The following is a 12,514-nucleotide window of genomic DNA, read 5'->3' as shown; positions in this document are numbered from 1 at the left end:
GCAGGTTTGTTACATAGGTATACACGTGCCATGGTGGTTTTCTGCACCCATCAACCTGTCATTTTATCAGGTATTTCTTCTAATGCTATCCCTCTCCTTGCCCTCCACCCCCCGACAGGCCCTTGTGTCCATGGAGAGTTATTTCATCTTGCCAATTATCTCCTGCCTAAACATTCTGCTCCATACCCACCTAATCACTCAGTCAGCCCAGCTCATTCCCCGTGGGGGTGGCGCTGGTTTACACACTCCTTGCTCTGACATTTTTAGGAATTTTTTAGACCCATCTCCCTCACTGGATAGACAGCAAGTAAGTTCTCTGAGAGCAGAGGCTGTATGCATTCTTTCTGGGGGCGCTTTTTCCTGGTGTTGTATTTCTATGTGGAAGGTCTCCAGCCAGTCACATCTGGCTCTGTCTCCTGGTAAGAGAAGTGACTTATCCCCTTGGTGGGTCAAGGTCACTCGTTCTCACTGGGGATCATAGCTACCCTGGGAGATGTTTTCTGAAATCTGTGGCATGGTTTCTCTGGCTGTCTTAATAATTAGGAGGTGTGGCTTGCATTTATTGGGCTGAGGGCAGGTATTCTAGACATCTTGCACTGTAGAAGACAGTATCAAATAAACACTTTTTTGCCTCCCATACAACTTTTTATATGACTTTCAAGTGCCCCACTGGACATCTGTGTCAGTGAACAGCCTGCCTATAATCATAAAAGCCCAAAACCCAATTCTATTTTTTATGCAAACACAAAGTATCTTTTGCACACTCTTAATATGCCTTTTACCCAGGGATGCCATTTTCTGTGTTAATCGAGGAAATATTAGATTTGGCTGGAGCTTTACAAAGAGTTGTTTAACATTTTGAAAGATCATGGCTTTTGAGGAGCCAGGATAGCATACCAATATCAGCCTATACTTGTGTCTGTCACATTCATAGAGGCATGAGCGTCCTACTGTCTCATAAAACCTTTTAGGGGAATGTGTCTAAGGATATACTTGCTGAAATACACATTGTTTTATTATTAATTACTTTGCTTTTTCTTTTTTATTCAAATTAGACAATATTACTGATTTTTATTTTTATATCTATTTTTTCTTTTTTTGTGACAGAGTCTCACTGTTGCCCATGCTGGAGTGCAGTGGTGTGATCTCAGCTCACTGCAACCTCCGCCTCCCGGATTCAAGTGATTCTTGTGCCTCAGCCTCCTGAGTAGCTGGGTCTACAGGCATGAGCCACTGAGCCTGGCTAATTTTTTTTTTGTGCATTTTTAGTAGAGATGGGGTTTTACTACGTTGGCCAGGCTGGTCTGGAACTCTTGACCTCAGGTGACCCACCTGCCTCAGCCTCCCAAAGTGCTGGGATTACAGGCATGAGGCACCGCACCTCGCCTATGTTTTCTATAAATTTCACTCTAAGATATTAAAGGGGTTTTACAGGAGCCTCATTACAAGAGACACTGGATCTGATAAAACTGAGAACATCAGGGTTAGAAGGAGGTTGAGGGTGTGGCTTGGCCCCATATGGGCCTTCTGTTCAGATCTGCCTGTTGACTAGGAGGGTGCTTTTTAAAATTTGTTTATTTTTTATTTTTTGAGACAGAGTCTGGCTCTATCACCCAGGCTGGAGTGCAGTGGCATGATCTCGGCTCACTGTAACCTCTGCCTCCTGGGTTCAAGTGATTTTCCTGCCTCAGCCTCTCAAGTAGCTGGGATTACAGGCATGCACCACCATGTCCGGCTAAATTTTTTTGAATTTTTAGTAGCTAATTTTTTTGTATTTTGTATTTTTAGTTGGTATTTTTAGTATTTTTTTGTAATTTTGTATTTTTAGTATTTTGTATTTTTTGTATTTTAGTATTTTTTTAGTAAAAAATGCATATTTTTGTATTTTTTGTATTTTTGTATTTTGTATTTTTTGTAGAGGTGGGGTTTCACCATGTTGGCCAGCCTGGTCTTGAACTCCTGACCTCAGGTGATCCACCCACCTCGGCCTCCCAAAGTGCTAGGATTTCAGGTGTGAGCCACTGCACCCGGCCGGGAGGGTGCTTTTAGGTCTGTTTTCTGCCGGCTCTATCTGTGCCTAGTGGATGTGTTTAATTCTGCAGTGAGGTCTTAGAAAGCCTGTTGTGGCCAGGCATCAAAACCCTATCTCCAACATAGCTCTATCTGTCAGGCTCCTGCATGTAAATTTCCGCTTTGACATTTTGGAGGGGAGAGAGAGGTTATTATAGACTGACCCTAAAAACCCAGCTGTACTGCTTAGGGTTGAGCAAAATGTGGTTTGTTGGCTCCTCATCCTCTTCTCTTTCTTAGCCTGCCCCGCCCTGCCCTGCCCCACCACCCCCAAATCCTGCGTCCACCAGGAAGTACAGGACTGGAAGCTGGATCCTGGAGCGGAAGGAAGCAATCCTCGGGGGAACAAGAGTCTTTCAGACCTCAGTTCTCATCCTCCCAAAGAGGTCTTGGAGCCTCCCTCCATTGGACCCACTACCCTAAGGCTCTATTCTCCTGGCATGGCTTTCTTAGGCCCTCTGAACCAGCCCCACTGACCTCCCTCTCTGTGGCAGACCCTACATCTTCCCCACTGGGCTGGGAGCTCCTGTGGGCAGGGACCGTGATGTACTCTTCTGTGTCTTCCCAATAGTCAACTAAGTGCAGGTTTGTGGAACTAAACAATCCAACATGGCCTATTCATTCCCTCCCTTGCTCTCTCAGGCTCAGTGGCTTTGGTGCCTACTGTCCTGAGGCTGCTCCTGGCAGGGGGGGCACTTGACCATCACCGCAGACCCTCCATTGCCAGCTCCAGGGCCTGGCACTGCTGTCCCTGCGTCTCCCTCACTGGCCTCCCTGAAGAAACCTCTCCATCATTCTGGGTCCTTGGAGACCTTTCTGTACCTGAATCTTGTTGATTTTAAAGAAGACGCCCCAATGAGCCAATTAATTACAAGTCAGTTTGTACTCGGAGCAGCTAGAGAACCGTGGTAGTTGGTTGGTCACATTCAACAAAACAATGATGGAAAATCCCAGTTGGTTTAAAACTAAATGCTACACTAGGGCACACCAGGGCAACTCCTCAGGGCGAGCTGGCGCAGGTGTCCAGAAACAGGCATGGGAGAGCCATTGGTGCAGGTGAGCTTAGAATGCTACCAAGTGTGGGGCTAAGAGGAAACCCCACGCCACTGATTCTCCCCTCTTGGGGCAGGAAACGTAGGGACAAGGACAGCTGCCAACTTGCTTCAGACTCTCTTCTGGCCTCACAGGATTTTGGGAGGTCTTCAAGCAACACAATGCTCAACAACATACATAAAACACTGTCCTGATCTGCCTGGTGGAAACCCATGGCCCTGGATGATGAGGGTTCCAGAAGTTACCGGAACAGAGCAGGTGTGAGGCCACCTAGGTATGCACTTGTCATTTTAGAACCCCCAAACCCCTTTAATCCAATTCTACCTCCTAGTGTTCTTCTGAAGTTAGCTGTTGGCCCAAAGAGCAGGAAATAGAGTGGAGAGACTCCAGGCAAGGACAGCTGTGCCCTGGGCTCCTGAACACGCCACCAGGGCACTCAACCCTCCTTCCCTCTCAGAAGAGCCCTCCACTGGGGTCCTCCCACTGCCACCACCAGGTCCCTCTTTCCTTTCTCCTGCACTGCCTTTCCTAGCTCTCCCACGCCACACTCACTCAAGTCCCCTTCCTCCACAAAAGCCTTCTCTTCACACTGCCTCCATCTTAAGCCAACACCTCCATCTCTTTATCACCCTATTCCTCGAAAGGGAATTCTACAATCCAAGTCTCCATCATTTCCTTAACTCCTACTCACCCCTCAGCTGCAGCAAGCTTGACATCCACTCTCACTGTGGACCAGACAGACAAATTCCATGTGACAACTCCTTGCCTGCCTGACTGCCAAGTTCCTAGCCAACTTTTAGGCTTCAGACTCTACTATATTGCTCCGTATGCTCTGATGCTGTTGGTTCTCGCCATCTTCATGAACATCTCTCCTTTGTGAGCATGGCTCCCCTCCTGTCCCTTTGACCTTCCTTCCTAGTTTCATCTATAGACATCCACTCCACAGCCTGTCCCTTAAGTGCCCTTCTCCAGGTCTGTCCTTGGTCCTGTTCCCACTCTGCACATCCTCCCCAGGTAACCCCATTCCCTCCCATCACTCCATGTAATATGATCCAGTGGCAACTCCCCAGTACGCATCTTCAGTCCTGCCTGTCTCCTGGGCTGCAGATCCAAATTTCTTGCCGTGCATTTGGCGCCCAAAGCTCATTCTCTGCCCTTCCTTCTCCTCCCATCATCTGGATAAGTTTGTTTCACCTCCTTTTTTCTTGATGATAGGTTGAGGTCCTACCAATATTCAGCATCCCAAGCTAGAATTCTCAGCCATGTTTAACTCACCCCTCTTCTTTGCTGTCCATGCCCAATCTGTTGCCAAAATCTTCCTGATCTTATCTCAGAATTATCTCTTAAAGCTGGGTCTCTCCATGCCTACTGAAATAGTAATAATAATAGCAAATATAGAGTGTATATGTTCAAGATACGTGTCTAAGAGGTACCTACACATCATTTGTCCCTCACAATAACCCTGTGAGACAGATATCACTATTCTCCCCACTTTATAGATGAGAAGATTGAGGCACATGGAGATTGGAGAACTTGCCCAAGGTCACATGGTCAGGTAGTGCTGGAGCCAGGATTCACAGCCAGGCAGCCAGGCCCTATGTTTGTGTGCATTTCCTTCTTTCTTTCTTTTCTTTTTTCTTTTCCTTTCTTTTCTTTTCTTTCTTTCTCTCTCTCTCTCTTTCTTTCTTTCTTTTTTTTTTTGAGACAGAGTCTCGCTCTGTCATCCAGGCTGAAGTGCAGTGGCATGATCTCGGTTCACTGCTACCTCCACCTCCCAGGTTCAAGCGATTCTCCCTGCCTCAGCCTCCCGAGTAGCTGGGATTACAGGCACCTGCCACCACGCCCAGCTAATTTTTGTATTTTTTAGCAGAGATGGGGTTTCGCCATGTTGACCAGGCTGGTCTTGAACTCCTGACCTCAGGTGATCCACCCACCTAGGCCTCCCTTAGTGTTGGGATTACAGGTGTGAGCCACTGCGCCTGGCATGTGTGCATAACTTTCATGCTCTGTCTGTATCCTTCACATTTCTGGCAACAGCAGCATTCCACTGGGCCTCTCTTGCATCAGTTCATCACTCATCCTCCCTTCCCTTCTCACCCACACTCCCCTCCAATGCTCTTCTAGTAAATGAAACTAGTCATGCTTGAGAACACCTAGGAGCGCCTTACTGCCCACAGAATAAGCCCCAGACTTCTTTGCTAGGCATTCAACATCTTCATAGCCTGGCCTAACCTACCAAGGGAGACAACTCACTATCCCCTAGGCCTGGAATATTCTTGCCAACCCTCTCTGCTAGTCAAAGCCCTACTCTTCCCTCACCACCCACTTCAGACACCATCTCTTCTGTAATATCCTTAGGTAGAGCTTAGCATTCTCATGTCTCTCACAGAATTCACTATGCATCGTTGCAGTTTATCTTCTTACAACGGACACCTCTCTATCCAGCACTTAAGAATGGCTGCATATTCAAAGGTTGAACGCATGGTCCTAGATTCAGCCTGCTGGGTCCTTCTGTTTCACCCTCTAGATTTCAAATGATTCTTTTCACTGGCTCACATGCAATCATAAAGGCTGGAAAAATTCCATGTGACATATTTCTCCTCACTCTCTACAGCTCAAGGGTGACTTTCTTCCTGATTTCTCTTCAGTGGAAAAATAAAATAAAATGAAAGTCGACTGGAAGTCAGAGTCCAACTAACCAGCCAAAATATGGCAAGAGATAAGTAATGACACCGTAACATGCAATCTGTTTGGGGCCTTGGACAGCATCTCAGCCAAGCTTTTCCATTTTATTTGTCAAGAAACAGAACCCCAGAAAGAAGAGGTTTGTATAAGGCAGCAACTAGTGAGGGACAGACAGCACCGGAACCCAGGACTTCTGAGTCCCTATCCAGGGCCTTAGCCTGTTGCCTCTCAAGTCTATCTTATCTGTCCTGGGGATGGAGGGTTGGCCTTGCTTCTGGGTCCCTTGACCTTCCCACCCTTTTCCCCCAGACAGACTCAGTCTGCCTTCCTGGGACCAGGAAGTTAACAGGCTCAGTGTGGAAACTTCCCGATGAGCCATGAGCGTTCCTTGCTCATGCAACTTCAGGACTGTGGTTCACCCAGAATCTGGCTGCACCAACTGGCCTGGGGCCTTGCGACAGGAGCTTCACCCAGGGCAGTGGCTCTTTCTCTGCTCCCCTGTGTCTGCCAACCCCTTGTCTGTGTCAGATGCAGAGGCTGCTCCTACACAACCATTCTTTCTTCCCCTCCCTACTCCCTCTACCTCCCATTTCCTCCCAGTTAGTCATGGTGAGGTCACACTCAATCTCTGGCTCCCAGGCCTCTCCCCAGGGATGGTGTGTGGACACAGGGAGCAGGGCAGGTGCGGCAAGGCCTCATGGGAAAAATGGGCTCTGGAGTCAAAGAGATATGGGTTCAAATCCTGGCTCAGCCCATCAACCAATTGTGTGAACTTCATCAGGTTATTTAATCTCTCAAATCCTTCTCTGAAAAAGGCAGGGCTGCCTGGGAGGCAGTTTTCTCACTTATGAAATGAGGATTGTATCACCCACCTCACTGGTTTAGAGTGAGAATTAAAGGAGATACAGTGCCAGGAGCACCTTGCCCCGAGCCTGGCGGTCAGCAAGTTTTAGTTTGCTTCCCTTGCTGTGAAGTGTGAGGGTGTGACCCTCAAGCAGCAGCCTGGGAAGTCCTGGGTGCCCACCCACTGACCTGCAGGTGAGCTGGTGTGAGTGTGAGCAGAGGAGAGCTCCAGCCTGAGTGTGTAAATGAACGTGACCAGGCAGAGTGTCTCTTCCTCCAAAATTCCCTCCACCTTCTTTAAAGGAAAGATCTGTCATGTTTGTTCTTGTCAGTGATGAGAATCCAAACCCCTCCCAGAAGAGGGAGGGGACAACCCACCCCACAAGGCTCATCCAAGGGAAACAAACTCCAGCAAGACCCACTCCCAGCAGCAGCCATCTTTTGGGGAAATCACATCCCAAAAATGTTCCAAGGGTCAGGGGCCTCCCAGGGTCAGAGGGGCTGCCCTCATCCTTCTCTCCAGCACTAGCATGTCTCAAGCTTCCAACAAATCACATGGGCAGCCAAGCCCATGGGGCCTGTGAAGCTGGCCACCTACCCAGAAGGCTGGCCTTGCCGTGTCTTGGTATGGAAGAGGCTCCTCCCCATGCATCTCGTCCCAAGATGCTGGGGCCAGGAGGGGTGGGCCCTGGGTTAGGGAATCCTGAGTCCTCAGGGCAGAAAGCACAGAGCCCAGGCCACATCCCAACCTGTTTAGGATCAGGATCACAGAATCCATCAGGATCACAGAATCCTTGGGCATCTCCTCCATTTTCCTGCCCTTGAAGCAAACCTGGCCAAACTATCTCTGAGATAAGAACCTGTCTCACATTTAAAGACCTTGAGTGAGATGCTGACTCTACAGTTTCCCTCCCTTGGTAGTTTTAATAAACTGCATTGGCTGGAAGTCCTTCCTCCCTGTAGCTAACTTAGAGCTCTCTTTAATTGAAGCCTATCTCTGTTTTAGTTCTCAGGTGTAAAGGGAGGGTAGTTGGCTTTCATTTGTTAGCAAACTCCTCAGCCTTCCTGATGAATAAAACTGCAGAATTTGCCTGCCTAAAAGGTGTTGGCTTAGGACTCAACATTATTCTTCTCTCTGACTGTGAAGAATGTACCCAGAATTAACAGCCTTTTAGGAAATGTTAATAGTGACTTCAGGCCAGGCACTGTGGCTCACGCCTGTGATCCCAGCACTTTGGCAGGCTGAGGAGGGAGGATTGCCTGAGCCCAGGAATTCAAGACCAGCCTGGGCAAGGTGGCAAAACCCCACCTCTACAAAAAATACAGAAAATTAGCCAAGCATGGTGGTACATGCCTGTAATCTCAGCTACTTGGGAGGCTGAGGTGGGAGGATTGGTTGAGCCCCAGAGGTCAAGGCTGCAGTGAGCTGTGATTGCACCACTGCACTCCAGCCTGGTCAACAGAGTGATAGCCTGCCTTGAAAACAAAACAGTGACTTCATATCTCTCTGTAGATAAAGGAGGAGAAGAACCTAAGTCTGCCTTTGATCTCCAGCCTCCATCCTAGACTTCCATCTAGATCTGGACTCAGGATAGCAGAATCTAGGGGAGGAATCCTAGTGATTACCCAATGCAGCCCTTTTCCTTCCTTCTTGCCATCTCCCTTTCTACGTCACTCTTCTCTGACTAAAAATTCCTACTCATCCTTCAGAGATAGACTCAGATATCACCTCATCCATGATGCCTGCTCTGAGCTCCTGGGAAGAATTAACTGTTCCTATTTCTATTTGATTTTACGCTTTTTCCATACCTCTAATAAAACATAAACGAGGTTGTATTATAATTATTCACTTAAGAGTAAGTCTCTCCCTCTCTCTATAGACATTCCACCCTGTCCTTATACTAGACTTTGAGCTCCTTCAAGGCAGATACCATGTCCTAATTTTGTGTTCCCATACCTGGCATAGTGCAAGTACTCCCCCACTGCCACATTTATGGAATAAATTAATTTTTCAGTTGAGAAAACTCAGACCAAAAATATTAAATAACTTGATTAAGGTTATACACCTAGTAAGTGGCAGAAATGAGATGAAAACCCAGGCTTTCTAACTTGGTGTTTCTTACCCCTCTCCCTCACTCTAGGACTTCCCATTATTGCTCCCTGCTTGGCTCCAGCTTAGCCTTTCTCCTCCCGACGAACTCTCCCACTCCCGCCATCTGCTTCTGACATCACACCCTGTCCTACCTCCCACCCCACCATCTTCCCATCAGCCTCCAACCTCAAGGGCAAGTCCTCTCCCTCGGCTTCCCCCTTCTCTTTACACATCCACATCCATCTCTCCTGCAGTCTTTCCAACACCACCTTCTTCTGCCCAAAGCCCTTCCTAACTAAGTCTGACCTCATTCAACTTGGTTTCCTTGCAAGGCACCAGGCGCATGTCTACATTGCTCCCGAGCCTGGTTACCTGCTCTTTTTTGAGCTCTTTCTGCCTGTTTCTTGTTATGTTCTCTAGCTTCTTCCTTTAAATCAGGAATTCTCTGTGACAACCCAAGCACCTCATCCTTTGTGGCTCCATAAATTCCTCTGTACCCAGTCAATTCAGGCAAACACTCACCCAAGAGGCAACTCAGGCTAAGCATTGACAGGAAAAGAGCTGTTGTCTTAGATTTCTGGACCACATCTGGCATAAAGTTTACCCTAAACAGGTGCTCCATTTGTCAGCCCTTTTTTGAGAGGGTACTGAAGAGACCCCAACATTGGCTCATGGGTTGGGGTGGGAGGTTGAGCTCAAGGTCCTTTGATCCTGAAAGCTTGGAGTTTGTGAATAAACACCCCCACTGTACTTAATCTTGTCTTCCTCCATACCAGACAGCATAGGTGATGCCCAAATTTTATAGAATAAACGTTTCTTTCTGACCCAAGTTCTTACCTGCCTGTTGAAATCTAGGCCATTTCGATCATTTCCTAGAAAAGATAAAAATATATGTATATTAGTTGGTAGCACGTTTGGAAGAGGCTGAAGGTTAGAAAAAAAAACTAGGATGTTGAGAGTTGTGTGGCTCTATTTTGAAAAAGAGCACCTGCTTCCCTTGTGGTTGGGATCCTCCTCCTCGACCTGTTTCCTGGAAACGCCTTTGGAAAGTCTCCTCCAGGGTGGTGATAGCTGGGTAAAGGGTCACCTTGGAGGGGAGGCTGAATTGCCTGAGGTCACACAGCAAATCAGGGTCTATGGGGAGGACAGCTGGCCATGCCAACCGGAGAGCTCACTCCACCGCATGCTTCTATGCCCGGGCTTCCCCCTCAGATGGCAGCTGCTACATCCCTCCAGGGACCAAGGGACCAAGAAGAGACCAGTATGGATCCCAAAGGACTCCATAGGACAGAAGTCATGCTACTAGCCCAGCCCTCCAGGAGAGATGACACCTAAAGTATGTCAGCTAGACAGCTGTCTTTCTTGTTTTTTCTCACCCTCAACTTTTACCATAAATGTTAGGCTGAAAAAGTAAATATGTGCTTAATAGAAATGTCTTTCGGTGGCTGGGCACGGTGGCTCATGCCTGTAATCCCAGCACTTTGGAAAGCCGAGGCAGGAGGATCTCTTGAGCTCAGGAGTTTGAGCCAGGCTGAGCAACACAGTGAGACCCCATTGCTACTAAAAATACAAAAATATTAGCCAGGCATAATGGCACATGCCTGTAGTCCCAGCTACTCAGGGGGTGGAGGCAGGAGGATTGCTTGAGCCCAGGAAGCAGAGACTGCAGCGAGCCCTGATTGTGCCACTGCACTCCAGCCTGGGCAACAGAATGAGACCCTATCTCAAAATAAATAAATAAATACATACATAAGAGGAAGAAAAGCAAAGCTTTTTGGTTCAGAAAAAGTCTAAAGTAGTGGAAAAATCACCCTACTGAGAAGAAGTCATAATTAATATTTTTGTATATTTTATGATATTTTTTATAATTATTTCTTTTCATGGATATATACCACTCTGTATAGACTTTTATCCCACTTTTTCCAGTGAGCATCATAAATATTTCTCCTATGCTATTAAGGAACATCATAAATGCTTCTATGCTTATAAATATCATTTTTAATGGTTACATAATATTACATTATACGGATATACTATGATTTGCTTAAACATATACCTATTGTTAGCAGAATCGTTTTCACTCTTTGCTATAATAAAACTTCCTATTCACATAGCTCTCCAGGACTGGAGCTGCCGCACAACCTTCCTTTGGGTCTCCTGTATTATTGGTTCTATAACAGCAAGGAAAATAATTATTTATTAAATACGGTACACTCAGAGCCCAGCACTGTGCAGCATATGCATATATATTAATATGCATATACTATATATATATAGTATATATATATATACTATATGCATATATATATTCCTTGAGAGCTGGACAGTGACACCCACTTTTTTTGTCCTCAGTGGCCAAAAAATGACCACAGTTCCTAACATGGATAAGAGGCTCAAGAAACACCTGAGAGATGAATGAATGGGGTCTAACAGAATTCCCTGGAGCTTTAACCCCTTTTCCTCAGCTGTGTCCTAAACAACCATGGGCAAGTGCGGACCTTTCCTGTGTGGTCATGAGGTCATGACGCATCTCTGAGGGCAGGTGGGCTGGCAAGGTGGCAGCAGAGGATGAAGAGCAGGTGGGGTCCCGAGAAAGAGGAAGAAGTGAGACGCAAAATGATCTCTGAGCAAAGCCTGGTTTTGAGATCAGCTATGATGAGATACAAGATCTGCTAGGGGAGCTGGGAGCAGTGGCTCAAGCCTGTAATCCTAGGTGGGTGGATCATTTGAGGTCAAGAGTTTGAGACCAGCCTGGCCAATATGGTGAAACCCCGCCTCTACTAAAAATACAAAAATTAGCTAGGCGTGGTTGTGGGCACCTGTAGTCCCAGCTACTCGGGAGGCTGAGGCAGGAGAATCTCTTGAACCCGGGAGGCGGAGGTTGCAGTGAGCCGAGATCGCGTGACTGCACTCCAGCCTGGGTAACAGAGTGAAACTCTGTCTAAAAAAAAAAAAAGAGAGATCTGCTAAGGGAGCTAAAGACAGGAAGGACCCACAGCCATAATAGTTGCGTTGAAAGGGATAGATGAAGGTAAAATTGCTTTTCTCCTAAAAAAAAAAATCCCTTTGTGACATTGTGATGTTGTAACACTGGGTTAATAAGGAGTAATGTTCAAAGACTTGACAAAAGAACACATTCATTAATTCAACAAGTATTTACTGAGCACAGTCTATGTGCAAGGCGCTGTTCCAGGCACTGGGGATACAATATTGGAGAAGAAGGAAGTCACTGGCCTCATGGAGTTTCTTTTCTAGTTAAGAAGACATAAGAAAGAACTAAGCAAACAAAAATGCTCTGTACTTTCATTTACAGATAATTACTGTGGAGAACAAGAAGGCACCGTAAGGCGGTAGAGAGTATCTGAGGCTGATCAGAAACAGGATGACCTGGGAGGGCCACTCAAGGGAGGTGACATTTTCTCTGAACAAAGTGAGGACCCCGTCTTTCGAAGGCCTGAGGAAAGATCATTTCAGATGGAAAGACTGGGTCCTCAGGCAAGAACAGGCTTGCATGCCAAGGGACAATAATGAGGTCAGTATGGCTGGAGAGAGTAGTGATGGAGAGTTGGCATGGGATCTGCTGGCTGGGTCCTGATGAAGACTGCAATTTTCAATCCAAGGAAGATAGGTCAATCTGAGGGTTCCGAGCAGAGGAGTAACATGATCTGACTTAAGCCTTTACACCTTCAGGGGTAAGAGAGGAGGAAGGGAGACCAACTGGGAGGCTGCTGCAATGGCCCAAGTGGGAGGGCAGTGGGCTGGACAGGATGG

At 47.0% G+C, this 12,514-nt stretch overlaps 1 protein-coding gene across 1 annotated transcript in view; it reads right to left on the bottom strand.

Annotated features, from left to right (window-relative positions):
* POU2F3 (POU class 2 homeobox 3) overlaps nt 1-12,514 on the bottom strand; it is an 81,530-nt gene that overhangs the window by 41,400 nt on the left and 27,616 nt on the right. Inside the window, exon 3 of the mRNA XM_032167713.2 lies at nt 9,581-9,615. Within this exon, the coding sequence (XP_032023604.1) occupies nt 9,581-9,615 (35 nt within the window). The remainder of the gene's footprint in view (nt 1-9,580; nt 9,616-12,514) is intronic.

Source organism: Hylobates moloch, unplaced genomic scaffold (assembly GCF_009828535.3).
Source record: "Hylobates moloch isolate HMO894 unplaced genomic scaffold, HMol_V3 SCAFFOLD_11, whole genome shotgun sequence".
NCBI classification, from domain to species: domain Eukaryota; kingdom Metazoa; phylum Chordata; class Mammalia; order Primates; family Hylobatidae; genus Hylobates; species Hylobates moloch.
This window is presented reverse-complemented; position numbering and strand designations above follow the sequence as displayed.